We start from the raw sequence: 17,693 nt of genomic DNA on the forward strand, positions 1-17,693 counted from the left end.
CTTGTATCCATTACATAGGATCAATAATATCATAACAATAAAACAACACAGCAAGGATAACACAAAATAAGTAAACAGAACACTATCATCATTTCCACCCCCCTTGAACGATTGGGGCTCAAAATCTTGGGGTGAGGGGTGAAGGTCTCATTTTCCATAGCTTCTTCATGCTGAAATTGGATGTAGAGATGGCCCTGCCCCCAAAAAGTCCCATTCCAGAGGTCATTTCTTTAACGAGCTGGCAGGAATTTCAAGAATGCTACATGCTTAGGCAGTCACCGGAAAGTGCAGGGTGCTTAAGCCTGAAGGAAACAAAACTAGCAACAAGGTTAGCCAAAACAAAGGACAAAAAGAATAGACAAGTATGGACTATAATTCTTCAAATAAAATCATCTCAAGTTTGGTTGAGATTTTAGTTATGCAAAGATCCAACATCAGAGCCAAACTCAGGTGGGAAATGTTTCTTTTCAAAAGGAACATAATGAGGAAGCCAAGAGGATCCCACCCTAGATAGAAACTAAGATTGTCCTCCCAGCCTTTCCCCAAATGTACAAGTTTTCATCCGTTAATCACACAAGGTCACCTTCACTCTGAGTGGCTTATGGCATTTACCAGCATCAGCCATACCTGTGGAGTCTGTGAATCTATTATTATAACCTATTCACGGTAAAATATATGGTTCAGGGGTACGATTTGGTAATTATTTTCCCCTGAATAGACAACTGTTACAGTGTTGTCCTTCCCATGGGCTATAACTTCTGCAGCCTTTGGAATATCATCTGGCTTCCGTTTTACCCATACCTTAGCTCCTGACTTTATTCTATCAATGGAGCAAGACCCTTTTGCCCCTCTAGTAGTTATTTTGGGAGGAGGGTCAGTTTTCACAAAGGGTATTTTTTCACAGGGGATAATAATGACTTGAACCATCCTATCATTTCTACAAAATTGTACAGGTTTTTTACCCATATTCTGGAGTGTCACAACAATTTCTTTTTGATAATTAGAATCTATCACTCCAGCCAATACATGTATTCCTTGAGCCGCTAATCCTGGTTTAGGTAATATCCATCCAAGATGATTCTTGGGGATTCTCATACATACTCCAGTAGGGGTTTTTCTTATCTCTTTCCTATTTAACCTAAAATTCTCTATACAATGTAAATCATATCCTGCTGAACCAGGTGTTCCTGGACTTGGTAGTGGGACATCTTCCCTCACAGTCCAAAATTCAATGTTTTGGATCTCACATGTTTGCTGTTCTCTGATCTGCAGATTTGGGGTCATCATTCTGGCTAGAGGTGTACTCCCCCCTAAGGGCCTATTATTCAAATTACGTAAGGCAATAGACAAATTATCCTTCCAATGTCGATATGAATTATTTGAGCTTAATTTTCTCAGCTGTTCTTTCAACAATCCATTCATTCTTTCAATTAGCCCAGATGCTTGTGGGTAATATGGAATATGATATATCCATTCTATATTATTCAACACACAATATCTTTTCACTTCTTTGCCCTTGAAATGTGACCCATTGTCACTTTGAATCTGCATTGGGGTTCCATAATATAAACTTACAATATCTAGAGTTTTACAGGTGTTTTTCTGAGTTGCGTCTTTATAAGGACAAGCCACTAGTACACCTGAATAGGTGTCAAAACACGTACATACATATTTACATCCTTTATCCTGGGGTAGTGGGCCAATATAATCTATCTGCCAAATTTGGGCTGGAACTTTTCCCCTTGCTATTTCTCCAGTAACTATCCTAGGAAGAGTTCGTTCTTTTTCTAATTGGCATATACAACACTCCTCTGTTATTTGTTTTAACAACGCATGAGAAATACTGATACCTCGATCCTGTGCCCATCGATGGGTGGCCTGGACCCCTAAATGGCCAGCAGTCTGGTGGACCCATCTTGCTAAGGCTGGGTCATCAGTTGGAGTCGGAGTAGGGACAATACATTCAGTAGCAATCTTTGCTAGTCGATCCGCATGTGCATTGTACTCACGTTCTGGTGTGGTCAGGGTTGCATGAGCATCAACATGAAAAACTGACAGATCTATAACCAAAGACATGTCCCATATATTTTCCCATAACTCTTTACCCCAAACTTGTTTGCCATGAATCTCCCAATTCTGATTCCTCCATATAGGCATCCACGTAGCTAATCCATTAGCTACTGCCCACGAGTCGGTAAATATATGACACTGTCCTCCTTTCTCTGCTCTGATGGCCTGATGCACTGCCATCAGTTCAGCATATTGGCTACTTCCACCTATCCCAGAACTTTCCAGAGTTCTCCTTGTACAGGGGTTATAGGCTACTGCTTTCCAATGTCTCTTCTGTCCTAAATATTTTGCTGTCCCATCAGTAAACCAAGCATGTTTCTTCTGTTCTTCATTTAGTCCGTCATATCCATTATTCCATTTCACTAAGGATGGTACCATCTGTTGCTTAGATTCAAGGGGCTTTTCATTGCTCTCAGTATCAATGTTCGCCACAGATTCATGTAGAGCAGAAACTCCATTTTTGCCTGCTCTGGACCTATTCTGAATATACCACTTCCATTTGATTATGCTTGCCTCTTGTGCATGTCCAATTCTGTGAGAAGCTGGGGTACTCATTACCCAAGTCATAATTGGAATTCCAGGCCTTAATACCACTTCATGACCCAGAGTTAGTTGCTCAGTTTCTACTAAAGCCCAATATGCAGCTAACAGCTGCTTCTCAAAAGGTGTATATTGCACTCCAGATGAGGGCAGTTTCCTTGACCAAAAGCCTAAAGGTACACTTCGGCTTTGTTGTTTTTGCCACAGACTCCAATTTGCATAGTCATCTTGTACAGTCACTTGTAACTCCACTGGCCCATTTTGCATAGGCCACAAGTCTAGAGCCAATTGAATAGCAGCCTTTGCTTCCTCAAAAGCTCTACTTTGTTCAAGTCCCCAGTCAAATTCATATTTCTTTCTGGTGACTTTATACAAGGGTTTTAAAATCTGTCCCAAATGTGGGATGTGGTGTCTCCAATAACCAAACAGCCCTATGAACTTTTGGGCCTCTTTCTTATTGGTAGGGGTGGGAAAATCCTGGATTTTTTGTCGAGCTTGTGGGAGAATTTCTCGCAGTCCTCTATTCCACTGTATCCCCAAGAATTTTACAGTTTGAGCTGGCCCTTGAACCTTTGCGGGGTTGATTTCCCATCCTTTGCTTTCATATGGTCAATTAATAATGCTAAACTCTCCTCCACCTCCTTTATATTCTTTCCCTGTATCATGATGTCATCTATGTAATGTGTAAGCTGTACACCAGGTAACTTTAATTCATCCAAATGTTCAGCTACAATCCTGTGGCAAATAGTTGGGCTATGAATATATCCTTGCGGCAGGCGTGTAAATGTATACTGTCGGCCTTGCCAAGTAAAAGCAAACTGATTCCATTGCTTGGGGTCTATTGGGATTGTAAAGAAGGCATTGGCCAAATCAATAACTGCATACCAAGTCCCTTCACGTTTTTGTATTCTCTCTATTAAAGTAACCGTGTCTGGGACAGCAGCATACAAGGGAGGAGTCACTTTGTTCAGCTGTCTATAATCTACTGTCATCCTCCATGTTCCATCTGATTTTCGGACTGGCCAGACAGGGTTGTTCCATTGAGTAGTTGTAGGGACTAACACTCCTGCCTCAACACATTCTCTTATAGTGTTGGCAATTTCATCTTGCCCACCTGGCACACGATATTGCCTCAAAGTAATTATTTCAGAAGGTTCGGGCAAAGTGATTGGATCCATCTTGATTTTCCCCACTAAGACTGCATTAATGCCTATTTTCCTCACAGCAAATTGGTATTTCCCTTCAGGTAAATTTAAGGTCATACCCTTCAAAATGTCTATTCCAATGATGTATTCAGGAATAGGCACAATAACCACACTATATTCTTTCTTGGGCAACTGTCCAATTTTCATCATCAATTTAACTTGTCTGGCTGATATTTCAGTCCCTCCTAGTCCTGTGATGGTAATAGGAGTTCCATGGCTGAACTTGTCTGGATTTCCATAAATAAGGGTGGCCTCGGCCCCAGTATCTATTAATGCCTCAGTTACCGTACTTGACCCATTTTTCCAATATATGGTCAAGTTAATGTGAGGTCTACAATCCAGCCTGTGTATTTCCTTAATTTGGACTGGGGCTCGGCCTGTTCCCTAGTATTCCCTTTCATATGATTCACTTGGGTTTGAAGGTTCAACATCTGTAGTATTTGCAGGAGCAGTTCTTATTTCCCTATTTCTCGTGTTATCAAGTCCTCTATACATTCTGTATAATTCATTGGTTGGAATTCCATCTATCATTTCAAAACCTACCCCTGCTCTCAATAAAGCAGTAAACATTTCTTTCCTTGTTACTCTCCTTTGGCGCCAAGTTTGCTGGTTATTCACCCTTCTCTCTCGAGGAGATCTATCTCTTCCCCAGTCACCTAAGTCATGTAACTGTAAAATCTTATTTATCACTGTTGTAAGATGGCTCCCTACTTCTCCAAGTAATAAATTCAAAATTAGTTGTTTATAAGCAGGGGGAGCTGTCCTAATTATTAAATTCCTATGAGGCAGTTCCATTGGATCATTGTAATATTTGTCTGAGGTTCCTATCATAATGGCAGTCTTCATCACCTCCTCCTTTAGTCTCATGATACAATCTCTAAGTGAATACCAGGGTCTGTGCTCAGTGGGCCACATAGAATCAGTAGCATATCTCTTATTGCATCCCACAGCGGCTAATGCCAACAGAGTAGTCCTGCTATCACCATCTCCTTGCTGATGATGTTCCCTAAAAGCTTGTTGAACTAGAGGATCATGGCTGATACCTATGAATCTCATGCAGTCTGTGCTATCTACTGATATTCCACTGGCCCCTTGATCACTGAGTCTTACCATCCAAGATATCAATGGTTCTCCTATTCTTTGGCTGAATCTACTCAAAATATCTGTGACCTCTTGCGGTGAGAAATCTTCCTGAATTTCCCTTGTAACTGAATCTTCACCTCGGGTTTCTGTCTTCCTCCTTTGTATGGGTCGAGCCCTTGTCTGATCATTTAACCATCTCCTATGCTCTGTGTGAGGCACATCCTGAACCCCAGTAGTGTTTTGTGCCTCAGCCCCTAACATTGTCTCATTCTCTCCCCACTCACTTCCTCTGCCACCATGGCTAGGACGAAACAGGCAGTCAGGCTCTTTCTGGGCTGGGTTGAAATGCACTCTGGGCTTTTTTGGTCTCCTGTTGCTCTTAGCCACATTAATAGAAAAGTTCTCATTTGAGTCAGTTTGGTCTCCTGCTATCTGAGATTCCCCTTCTTCCTGTGGGGTAGGAGTGCCCCCATGTCTTTCACTTAATCTCAATCTTTCGTATACTAGCCGGTAGGCTGATAACACTATCCAGCTTTGCCTAGATAGTGATGCCCCTGACTGAATCCCAACTTCTCGTAAACACTTTTCCAAATCCCTAGGATCTCCTCTCCGTAGCCTTGGTTCCCAGTTTTCACAGGGTCCAGCTTTTTTAGCCAATTCTTTTGCTAGGGAGGAATAAAATGGATCCTCCCATCCTGGGATATTCATCTCTTCCTCTGGAATTGTTCTGCTTCTAAATAGAGATCTTATACCTAGCGATCCCATCCTCGTCGCCAAATGTATTAGGAGGGCAGAGTTTATAATCTCAAAGAGGATCATAAACATGTCTGAAACATTCGGAACCGCCGGATATAAGAAACTCTCAAAGTAGAAGGCAGAAGAATCAAAACATTTATTTAGGCTCCACAGTAACCAACCCATGAACCAGCAACCCCATTTTGATATATTGATCAAAAGCTTCCAGGCCCAATAAGTACGCCTTGAAAGAGTAACCAGGAGGCTACAGAGAAGCATGATTGCGTAAAGCAAAATCATGTTTCCCCCTCTATGGTAATAAGATTACCCACTGGCCTGAAGTCTTTGTTCAGCTTCCTCCCGTAGGTCAGCTCTGCTACTGGCAGCTCCTGCTTCAGCTGTGGCTGTGTCTGTAACTGTAGCTGTAACTGTAACTGTCGCTGTAACTGTCGCTGTAACTGTCTCTGGCTCCAACCGGAAAAGGAAAAAAGGATCTTCAAGCTGTCCTCTCCCCTCTTATAGAGTTTTTGACATCATCAAGCACCGCCTAAACGACCAGGGCCGATTGGTTCTTGACTTGGCCCCTCCCCCTAGCATAGCCGTTAACACCTCCCCTCAGCCAGCCCCATGACTCATCACACAGGAAGTTGTCTGCTTCCTGGAATGCTCTTTGGGCTTCCTGCCCCGGAAGAGCAAGCCACAGTGTCCAGAGGCTCAATGAGGTAAGCTGAGTCATTCAAAGAAAACAAAGGCCATTATGGCTACAGCAGCTCTCAATGACCATTTACCTCACTGTAGAAGACTTGCATCAAAACCATTGTTTTAAGGTTACAATATTATTATACCCTCAGCTTCAATAGCTTTTCCCAAAGGAAGTACAGTTATTGTTAGGGCATCTTTAAGAAGCGTTGGATTCTTGAATAGTGATGGTTTAACTGCCTTTCCTGGAGGAGTCAATGGAGTGATCTATGAAAAGGCCGTGGGGAGATAACGAGAAACTGAGGAGCGTTAAGAGGATGAAGAAAATTTCTTTTTGAAAGAGAAATGGTTTATCTCTCAGATTGTGAAGAAACATTATAAGGAGAATTTGTTGAAGAGTGTTTGAAGAGACTGGAAAGTTTTAATGGTCATTCTGGAGAATTATCTGTTATATTTGGAGAGTGATAGTGAAAAGATAGGAAAAAAAACTTAACCTCTGAGAGAATTGATTTTAACCCTTGTACTTCAAATAAGAGGAATCTTGAGAGACTTTGGCTATAATCTTAAGAGCTAAGTGGTGGGACTATGTTCCAGAAGTGAAGAGAAGTCAAAAATAAAAGTGGTACACAGATGGGACTCTGGTTTTGGTTCTGTTTTTGATCCTTCTCATAGCTAAAATATTGTAAATGAGCGACTGCTTGTATGAAAATCTTTTTTCAGTTTATTAAATAATATTCGGCAATCTGGGATAAGAAAGTCATAGCTAATTTTTTAATTAATAAGGAAGATGTTACTAATTTTAATAAGGAAAAATCAAAACATATCCTTGGGTTACCTTAGAACTTGGGATAATGAAAATGAAACCCCCAGGGATGCACTACCTAAGAAATCTCCCTTCATGTGCTAGGAGGTTAAATCACATTGGGATCACTGGGATCATACTGCTTGGATTTTTCTTTTTTGGCTAGAAGGCCATATTCTAAGACCGTTGAACATGGGGTTACCTGCAAGGCAAATCCCAATGCTGCTTTTATCCAGAAACTATCCTCTTGGGCCATGCAGACAAGTGCCTACAGCTCACCACACGTGTGTGCAACATCAGTCACCACCCCACCTCAGTCCACCCAAACACCTGCCGCACTTGGTGCAAAATTCCCAAAATGGTCTCTTAGTTCTCTTTTATAGTTGAGCAGAGTCAGCTGCTCTCACGATAGTTTCCAAAGAGTCTGAGTCAGGCAGTTCGACTTGGTGGCAGTCTTTATCATTCCCAGTAGGTGTCAAGGGGAAACTAATGGGTAAGTTAAATTTCACAAGCATTTATTAAGCACTTACTCTATGCCAGGCACCGTGCTAGGTACTGCAAATACAGATATAAAAACAAAACAGTACTGCCCTCAGGGAGTTTACATTCTGCTAGAGAGACGAGATAAATGCAATGCCAGGGCAGGAGATGAACAATTGGACGAATAGGAAAGGAGACAGGCCTTGAGTTAAGTCTGAATAGAGGAGTTATGAAAGAGGAAAGGAGGAAGCACATTCAGGCATGGGGTGGTGGTGGGGCGGATGGAGCACTCTATACAAAAGCATGGTGATGAGAAATGGAACATTGCTAATGAGGAAAAGCAAGGAGGCCAATTTGACAGGAATGGAAAGTACTATAATGCGTAGTCAGCTTGGAAGGATGGTTGGACCCAGATTGTTTGGCTTCAAATGCCATCCAGATGAATTTATATTATGTACTAGAGACACAGAGAGTCACTGGAGCTTTTTGAGCAGGGGAATGCCATGGTCAGACCTATACTTTAGGAATATCAGTTAGACAACTGAGTGTCAGATGGTCTGATCCAGACAAGAGGCTGGATCTAAGGAAGTTGAGCAACTATTTCAGGCACAGTTTGATGGCTTGTATTAGGACGGTAGCTGTGTAAGTAGAGAGAAGGTGACAGATCTGAGAAATGCTGCGGTGTAGAGTTAATTAATATTTGCTAGCATTTACGTAGAGCCCGCTATCTGCCAGGCAGTGTACTGTACAAATATGATCTCATTTAATATGCAGAACAACTCTGTGAGGAAGGTGTTGTTATTCCCATCTTACAGTTGAGGAAACTGAGGCAATCTGAGTTTAAGTGATTTGCCTGAGGTTTGTTGTTGTTGTTTAGTCATGTCTGACTCTTCTTAACCCCACGGACCTCCCAATACTATCCCTGGGATTTTCTCAGCAAAGACCCTGGAGTGGTTTGCCATTTCCTTCTCCAGTGGATTAAGGAAAACAGAGGTTAAGTGACTTGCCCAGGGTCTTACTGCTAGTAAGTGTCTCAGGCCACATTTGAACTTGGGTCTTACTAACTCTAGGCCTAGTACTCTATCCACTTTGCGCCCTGGTTGTCCCTATAATTGATAACTTGACAACTGATTGGATATGGAAGGCTCAGGAGTCAAAAATGACTGAGATTTTGAACCCGTGTGATTGGAAGAATGGTATACAGAAATAAAGAAGTTAGAAAAGGGTGGGTTCAGGATAAAAGACAATGAATTCTGTTTTGTATATGCTAAATTTGAGATTTCTGTTGGGATAGTGCCAGTCAGGCCTTTCTCAAAGGCAGATGCAGTAGAGGTAGGACCAACCAATCATGTCTCTAAATTTCTGAATGGGACACATCACCTTCTGATTTCAGTAGGTATATAGATGCTCCTGAGGATCTCAAATTCTGACAGGGAACCTCAGCCTCCTGCTTGGAAACACAGCACCTTCTGTTCATGCCTCTTGCAAGTCAGGTTTGCAGGTGCCCCAGAGGACACAACCACGCAGGGCAGGCAGCCAGAGCCTAGAGGGTCAGTCAGCAAGCTGTCAGGGAGCTCACATTCTAACAGAATGGACAACATACAAGTAACTATGTACGTGTGAGATATATACAGCACTAAATGAACACTGATCTTAGAAGCGACAAGCAACCTTGAGGCCTATCAGATTACAATTTGCCTTCTTCACAAGACGTCACTGTTAGTTTGCTTCTATTCAACCCCAATGGTTAGTTACTCCACCCCCTCATACTCTCCTCAGCCCTGTGATACTGGGCCCTCCGATGTGGCCCCAACAAACTTATCTTCTCAACTTCAGCTGTCTGCTCTTCCATTCCCACTCCTCTTAAACTTGCTCCGCTCCCACCCCCTCCAATGTCCCACTCCAGATATGCCTTCTGGGCGGACTGCTCAGTAATGAACACATTTCCTCTCCTCGGTTGCAGCATTTCCTATTTACTACTTCCATCTTCTGACACTCAGTGAGACATGGTTCTCTCCTACCACATTGCATCTATCCCTAGCTACCCTTTACATAGGTTCCGACTCCCCGACTTCCCCCCTCCCCTTAGGCATACCGTTGAGATCGGAAAAGTTAACTAAAAAAAAAAAGGCTGCTGTCCGGTAAATTCAACAAGTCCCTTGAAGGCCTCCGATCATCCCTTTACAACAAAAGTCTCCAAAGCTTTCCCCTCATTAAGCTCATCAAGACTGCGGGGCGGCGTGGGGGGGGGGAGGGTAGGGGGCGGGGGGGGGGGAGGGCTGGAGGGAGAGCTTTTTACCAACTGCCTATGATATTCAAAGGCTATTAAACAAAAGGTAAAGTGAGAACAGGAGCAAAACAAAGCGCCTGACAAAATGTTCTGGGAAAACGAGAGGGATGTTACCCAAGTTATTAGTTATACTTGGAAAGGAGCTGGAACAAATTCCGGCCAGACCATACACTGGGGTCGGACAGTTCCTTGTGAATTCTTTGACTCCTGCCTAAGGATAAGGGGGAGGGGGAAGGGGGTGTGTGTGTGTGTGTGTGTGTGTGTGTGTGTGTGTGTGTGTGTGTGTGAAGTGCTCAGGTGTATCTCTTCTAGCCCTCTCTACTGCACAATTCAGTCACCCACGCCTTTAATCTTCTTCCTCCTAATCCCTGGCTCTATTTTACTCTCAGGAATGGAAAAGTTGCTGAGTTAAGATAATTTTGGTGCTGAGCGGTTTGAGTTTTTGTTGAGAAATGTTTATCAGAAAATCTCCTGCTTTCCTCCCATCCTTTCCCTATATCTACATTCGTTAGTGGTTTCTCTTTAACCAAATGCGATCCAACCACACATCCCCTTCGCTTGTATTGGAAGTGGACACTAAAATAAACTAAACAGGGAGGTTCGCCCTCCTTCTAGCCCTTCTGCTTCCTTCGTGGCGCCACAAATTGTCCTTGCCAGGCCCAGCCTGGGCTGGAGGTTGATTAGGCTTCGCTAGGTCACGAAACACCGCTCTGTCTGAGAGCATAAACTTTGGGAAGATGCCGGAATGAAGAGGCTCCCAGGAAGACGCGTAGAGTTCAGCTGGAGAGGCAACTCACCATCCCAGGCCAGCTTTGCACAGGCAGCCCTCTTTGTCCTCCCCTTCCCCCAGTCCTGCTTCCCTTCTCTGGGCTCTTTCGACCTCCACCACAGGGCACTTCGTGCATTGCTCTAGAAGTTCAGCTACTGACTAGCGCCCTACTGAGGAACCTGGTCGTGTTTGGCCGGGATTGTGTGCTACCGCGCAGCCCGTGCGGGAGCGGAAAGGGAGGAGGGTAGGTACGTGCACTAAAGTCGCTGGTCAATGTCTTACTGTACTTCCTCTGCTTCTAGAGGTCTCCGCCTTCCCCCAGACACACCCCTGCTTGCTTTATACACCCTCTTCCAGCTCCGATTGCCCGAAGAGTTCCAATTTCGACCTTTCCCCAGCGACTCTCATCTCCGGTAGCCGAAAAGGAAGACGTGGTGTCCCCCTCCCTTTCTAAATGTCATCTGCACCGCAAGCTCCCTCTTAAAGAGAAACTCGGCTCTCCGACCACTTTTCCTCCTGCGGGAATCCCAGTTACTTTCTGTTGGGTACATAGCTCAGCGCCTCCGGGTTTTTGGAACAACTGAGAAAGAAGAAAGTGGAGGGACAGATAGTTTGGACTGGGGATAGGGCACGAAAGCGTCCAGATTTTCTAGGAAAGTGTAGGTAGAAGCTACCTATCCATCAAAATCAATACCATCGAAAAACGCACTGACCCCATGGACCTGGGCCTATGCCTTCCCTTTGACATTTTAATTTGTTTGCCGGTTTGGATTGGAGAAGTATACCCAGAACGGATTTCCCATGCACCAGAATGGGTTTCCACCGGGAGGAGGAAAATTGCAAGAGCTAACAGACTAACCGATCATCAGCAACGCGATGCGTGCGGTTGTGACTGTTAAGCATCTGCGAAATTCTTCATTCACTGTAAAAAAGCAGATGCCACCCTAGGGAAAGTGAAAATGGCATAAACTATACCTTCAGGCAATTATAGTTCACTTTTTATACAGCCCTTCAAGATGCGTAAAGCGCTTTACATTATCTTACTAAGCGCATACATTATCTTATCGAGTCCATACAATAATCATAGGAAGAGGATGCTGTAATCATCTTTATGCTAAAGAGAACTGAACAGCTTCAGAGGGGCCGATACTTGCCCGGGTCACCGAGCTAATAAAATTCCTGTGGGTACTCGAGGAAAATCAGGTAAATTGGTTTTGCTGCCAAGTAGTTTTATTCGCTCTCTTATCTCAGGGTTATTCCACAGCCCCGCTCCCTCCTAAATTGCGTACTGTTTTGATGTATCCAAATTGAACCACGTGAGTTGAACCCATTCCAGAAAACCTTGCCCTGGGAGGGACCCCAGGTAGAGCGATGGTGAAGTCTCCCCTTCCCAGTAATTAGGTCCCTCCCACAGCCCATCACAGGTTCGATCCCAGTACTGGGTCCATAGAAGGGCTATCCTTCCGTTGGTTTCCTCCTCCCACCCCTGCTTTTCCCCCCTTTCCTTTGTCAGCATCAGCTAAAACCCGGAGACTCCGAAGTGGAACAGCTCTGGGCCCAGAGCCTCGGGCATATTTGGGGGCTGGGGGAGAGTCAAGTCAGAGAGAGGTTTTCTCTCTCTACACGTGCATCTAGGCAATAAAATCCCGAGCCTGGCCAAGACGCCCCAGAGTTCACGAGAGAGACCGGGGGAAAGAAGCTGCCCCATCCAGGAGTCCCAGAGGGGCGCAGTCGGGCCCCAGTGATTCCATGGAGACTCAGGCCCCCCAGAGCCTGAGTTTGGAGCCTTCGGGGTCGATGCCCTGCGGAGACCCACCGCTAGCTGAGGAGAGCCCCGATCCAGGCACCCCGATCCAGGGAGGGGGCGGCGGCGAAAGCTGCCCCAACTGCCCGGACGCCCCTGCTCAGAGCCCCCAGCTCTCCCAAAGAGATGCCAGCCTTTTGGATCAGGAGCTGCTAGATGCCCGCCGCTGCTGCCGCGCCCGCTCCTTCTCCCTGCCTGCGAGCCCCATCCTAGAAGCAGCCAAGTTACTGCAGCAGCAGCAGCTGCAGCCTCAGCCCGGGGATCCCGGCGCTGAGTGGGGCGCGACGGAACAAGAGGAGGAGCTGCTGAGCCCGGGCGCCTGTTGCACCAAGTGCAAGAAGAGGGTGCAGTTCGCCGATTCCCTGGGGCTCAGCCTGGCCAGCGTGAAGCACTTCAGCGCCGCCGAGGAGCCGCAGGTACCCCCAGCCGTGCTCTCCCGTCTCAAGAGTTTTCCCATGCGGGAGCGAGACATGGAGCAGATTGGGGACCTGCTGGCCGCGGCCTTCTCCCCGCTCCTGCCGGAGGGGATCCGCTCCACTCCGGCTCCAGTGCGGCAGCTGCCCCGCCTGCAGCCTCTCTTCCAGCTGCCGGAGCCCGGCAGAGCTGCCTCCGAGCGCCTCCGTCGTCAGCGAGTGTGCCTGGAGCAGGTAGACTGCGGCGCGCCTCCGGCCTACGAGGTGAAGGGCTCCGGCCGGGTGTTAAGCTGCGCGGGACCCCGGGAGGTGACCGTGCGCTACACCTTCACCGAATGGCGTTCCTTCTTGGACTTGCCCGCTACGCTGCAGCCCTGCCAGCCAGCGCAGCTGGAAACGCAGGGGCAAGAGGAGCAGCCCGAGCGAACTCATCTAGATCCAGGGACCGGGAGATCTGAGGACGGGGCTGGGGACCCCGGCGGGCCGGACACCGAGCGCTTTCACTTTTCCCTGTATTTGCCTCCGGGACTGCTAGGGGAGAAGGAGGAGGAGCAGCAAGGCTTCAACGTCCACTTCGCTGTCTGTTACCGCTGCGCGCAGGGTGAGTTCTGGGACAACAACACCGGGGCCAACTACACCCTGCGCTACCCTCCCAGCGGCTGCCAGCTGCCGCATCCCACGCAGGTGCCTCCCGAGGGCAGCCTCGAGAGCCCTCACTGAACCGTGGATCTTCACCCCTTTCCTCTTCCTTTCAAATGCAAACATTTGTCAAGTGATCAGACTTGGAGATTTGGGGGGAGTGGGGAAAAGTAGCTAGGGAAAGAGGCAGGGACAAGCTCAGGAAACTTTGGGTCTCTTTTGATGATTCGCTGACTTGGGCTGGGGGTTGTGGGAATTTTTCCGGGTGATCCCATTTCTCACCCATAAACTCCTTGGTTTTTTTTTTTTATGAGGGGGGAGGGAAGAGGGAAGAGGGAAGAGGGAAGAGAAGGGAGCTTAAAGATGTTTCGAAAGCTATGCCTCTGCCGCTTGTGAGGGTGTGAGGTTGGAAATTTGGGAAGAAGATGCTAGCCAAGGTATGGGAACAAGCCCTCTTTCTCCAAGCAAGGTGGATCCTGTGAATGAAGAAAGTTGATTGGAGAGTCCCCAGGAATACAGCCAGAAATGACGAGAAAGAGAAGAAGAGGCTTCCTTTGCCTTGGGGAAAGGATGCCCTGTAAAGCACGAGACTGGAATGTTGTTTTAACCAGAGGACATTGCACCTGTCTCATTCTTCAGAAACTATGGGTTACAGCGGCCCAGAGAAAAGAAGAAACTCTAACAATAATAATTCATAGGAAAAGAGGGCCCTGCGTACAAGTCCTTTATGAGGTGCCCTAAAGCCGAGGGGGACATCTGTCCAGGGAATCTCGAGGGTTGGTCTGCACTTAGACACATCTATTTCTCAGAAAAGTTTGTAGCACATGTAGATTTCCTCCACTGTGAACTGTTAAATGCCCAGATTCTTTACCTCCACACTTGGAGCTGTATAGCTCACCCATTTTTGTGTGAATGCTTTCCATAAAGAAGCATTTTTTTAAGGGCAGTGAATGCTCATTGAATTGTATTTCCTACTTTTGCTGCCCTCAAGGTTTAGAGGTCTTGAACTGACAGGATTTGTCAGGTTGATAATATATGCACTTTAATTATCCTCAGTGTTTTTAAAACTTTGCTTCCCTCTTCCCCTCTCCCCATTGTGGAAAAGCTCTGGTTTTCCATCATGCACTGAAATACCTAATTTCTGCCAGCCCTAACTAAAATACATATTTTTTAATAGGATGGCAACTACTTTTTAAAAAAAAAACAATGTTTTGTAGATTATTTTGAAGTGCCAATCATTTAGTTGGCATGGAAAAAACTATTTCTAGTAGGTGTCTCCATAGGCAGAGACTTTTTAACAGTAGCTAGATTACAACTACTATTTAGCTCTGCCATTAGCAATTAGATATGTTGGATTCTCTATGAAGACCAGAAACAAACAAAAAAACATTTAAAGGTTGTTTTCCTGGAGGGAAGGCAGTTCGAGAATAACTTGACAGTGAAAGGTGATGAAACCCAGTCTAGCAAGTGAAATCAGCTAAATGGAGCCCCAGTGTAACACATCTGTGCTGCTCAATTGCCCCCTGGTTTATTGACCTAAGTCTGAAGGCTGGACTGACTTAATGTACTCGTCTTGGCCACCAGAAGTTAGAACTATGCTGTAGCTGGCTATCCATCTATGACTGAATGAGGGTGGTGGTCTTCCCTAATGAGAAATTGAATTCACATGTCTGTCCTCACTAGTTTGTGTGCTAGTTTTTAATTTCCTCTAAATGGAGCTGCATTATTTGTCTAGTACCATTAGTTATGTGTGGAATGATAGCTATTTACAGTATTTATGGGCATCCCTGTAGCAATATGGAGAAATAGCAAGTTTTTTTAAAAAATCCATTGTGTTGATAAGAGTTGTTCTTAATAAAGTACTGCCCACATAACACAAGTTAAGCTTTTTCTTGGTGGATTTTGCCACTTGCAATAAGTCTTTCATAGACAATGCTTTCAAACTGTTTACATTAGCGATTTGGGTTAGAAAAAATACTTCCACCAAAAACTCAACTCATATGTGTGATTAGTGCCACATATTATTTACTTAATAATTTCCTTTTTATTTGTAGTAATTTACAACAGACAATGAACCAGTATATCTAAAGTATGGCACAGAGCCTTGTTTTCCATTGAGTCTTTGTAGCTTTATGGAAAACATGACAATTCTCTTTGATATTTTCTTATCTCATAGCATTCAATACCTTAGACTGCAGAGATATTCAGAGAATTTATTTTTGGATAGGTGTCCTTTATCTTTATGGTTAATGTCAGTAAATATTACATTAATAAGGGCATGCATTGTGGTAGGCAGAATCTCCTATTTGTGTCATCAGATTAATTTTAATCAAATGAGACTTTTTTTAAAAGGGATTTTGGAGGTTTTATTTTTTCATCCTTGTTAGTTTTATTTTTTCATCCCAGTTATTACAAAATAAGGAGCCATCATTTAAAAGTAGATAGTCCATAATGTCAACATCTAAACATAGCTAATAGCCAAAAGATATCTTCAATGTTCTCTGGGAAAATTTGCAGACTAGTTTTTCAAAACGACTGAACTGTGAAAAGCACTGTTAATACCCATGCCTTTTGTGTAAATTAGGATACATCTTTGCAAATTACTTGAAGTCTATTGAAAATGTTCAGTTAGACAGCTTTATTTTGAAGACTCTCAGTTTGTATTGTAGAACACTTAAGTATTTTATAGTGAAATGTGAGATTTTAAAAGGAGCTAACATAAGTGACTCAAAGCCTGTGCAGTGTTGTCTCTGAGATATAGGAATGGGAGGTGTATGTATTGCCAAACACATTAAAGTGTATACATACACACACACACACACACACACACACACACACATTGGAGATGTATTTTTTGCAACCTTATTCCACCCTTTCTTCAATAAATGCTATTCAGTTTGGTATTTTAATAATTTAAAACAGTCATGTAGCTCCAGTGCCTGAAGGTAGAATATCTGATTAATTCTGCTTTGCTATTTTTTGTCATTGCTAGAACATGGAGAAACACTGAACTTCCAGAGACAGACCTTAGCTATTTCTTTCTTTCTTCTTTGGCAAGGCAATCAGGGTTAAGTGACTTGCCCAGGGTCACACAGATAGTGTCAAGTGTCTGAGGGCACATTTGAATTCAGGTCCTCTTGACCCCAGGACTAGTGTTCTATCCACTGCACCCCTACCTGCCTCCCTCAGCTACTTCTGAAGTCACCTGAATCTGCCACTGAAATTTGAGCCTAAATGGTGAATGTGAACCTTTATATAATAGTGAAAGTTTTCATTCATCAGTTTTAAATCTTCAGGAAGAGGTGGGTAGACTTTGGAATTTTAACTAAATTTCTCCAGTAGGATTCAAGGGCAACCCGGTCTAATGAACTGATCCCCCCAAACGTCTTAGTTTCTTATTAGGCAGCTCCAAAGGAAAGAGCTGCATGCATAATGAATTGCTGTGTGGTGAACTTAAATAGGACAATCACTTTTTACAAGGACACTAAAATGCAATTTATTGGATCACTGAATATTAGAGCCAGAAGGAACCTTAGACATCTGTCTAGTTTAACTGTGTTACCATCTGACAGATGTGGAAACTGAGACCCAGAGAGGTGAAGAAAGGTAACATGGCTAGCCAGTGGTAGGGTAGCTCCTGAACAAAAGCCAGAGAGGCATGCTCTGCAAATAGAAGCTATAGCTACGAACCAAAGGACTATTTGGGCCTTGTCTGCAGGGAGGATATTATCTTTTCAACCACTTCCTTGAGTGGTCATAAGTATTAATCAGCTTTCTCACGTCAATCATTCAATTAACAAGCAGTTAGGTGCTGGGAATACAAATGAAAAGATCAAACATTCTCTGCCCTCAAGGACCTTACATTCCATTCAGCTTTTTCTAACCAGGATTTTTAATGATCTTTCGTAAATTACTCCGGGCTTCATTTTCCTCTTCTGTAAAATGAAAGGTCAGGACAAGTAGAACCCTGAGTTCAGCTCTACTTCTGGCATTCTGTGGATTCCCCAACTGACAGTTGAGAAATTCAAAGGTGAGTTCTCACCTTGAAATTCAGATCCTTTCCTCCACCCCTACCATAAGATGTCAAGTCACACTGAAGCAGAGATTTCCTGTTCCATTGCTGGAGAGCTTGAAAAGGGGCAATTCATTTCTAGTCATGTTGTT

General features: G+C 44.5%; 1 protein-coding gene across 1 annotated transcript; it reads left to right on the top strand.

Annotated features, from left to right (window-relative positions):
* Positions 1-12,422: 12,422 nt before the first annotated feature.
* On the top strand, positions 12,423-13,686 carry PPP1R3G (protein phosphatase 1 regulatory subunit 3G). Its single transcript, XM_036736901.1, has one exon. The coding sequence runs from the start codon at positions 12,423-12,425 to the stop codon at positions 13,608-13,610; it is 1,188 nt and encodes a 395-aa protein (XP_036592796.1). The 3' UTR covers positions 13,611-13,686.
* Positions 13,687-17,693: the final 4,007 nt, after the last annotated feature.

Source organism: Trichosurus vulpecula, chromosome 1 (genome assembly GCF_011100635.1).
Source record: "Trichosurus vulpecula isolate mTriVul1 chromosome 1, mTriVul1.pri, whole genome shotgun sequence".
Taxonomy (NCBI): Eukaryota; Metazoa; Chordata; class Mammalia; order Diprotodontia; family Phalangeridae; genus Trichosurus; species Trichosurus vulpecula.

Excerpts from the sequence above, each read along its gene's own strand:
- PPP1R3G (XM_036736901.1), top strand. The coding sequence starts at position 12,423 with ATGGAGACTCAGGCCCCCCAGAGCCTGAGTTTGGAGCCTTCGGGGTCG.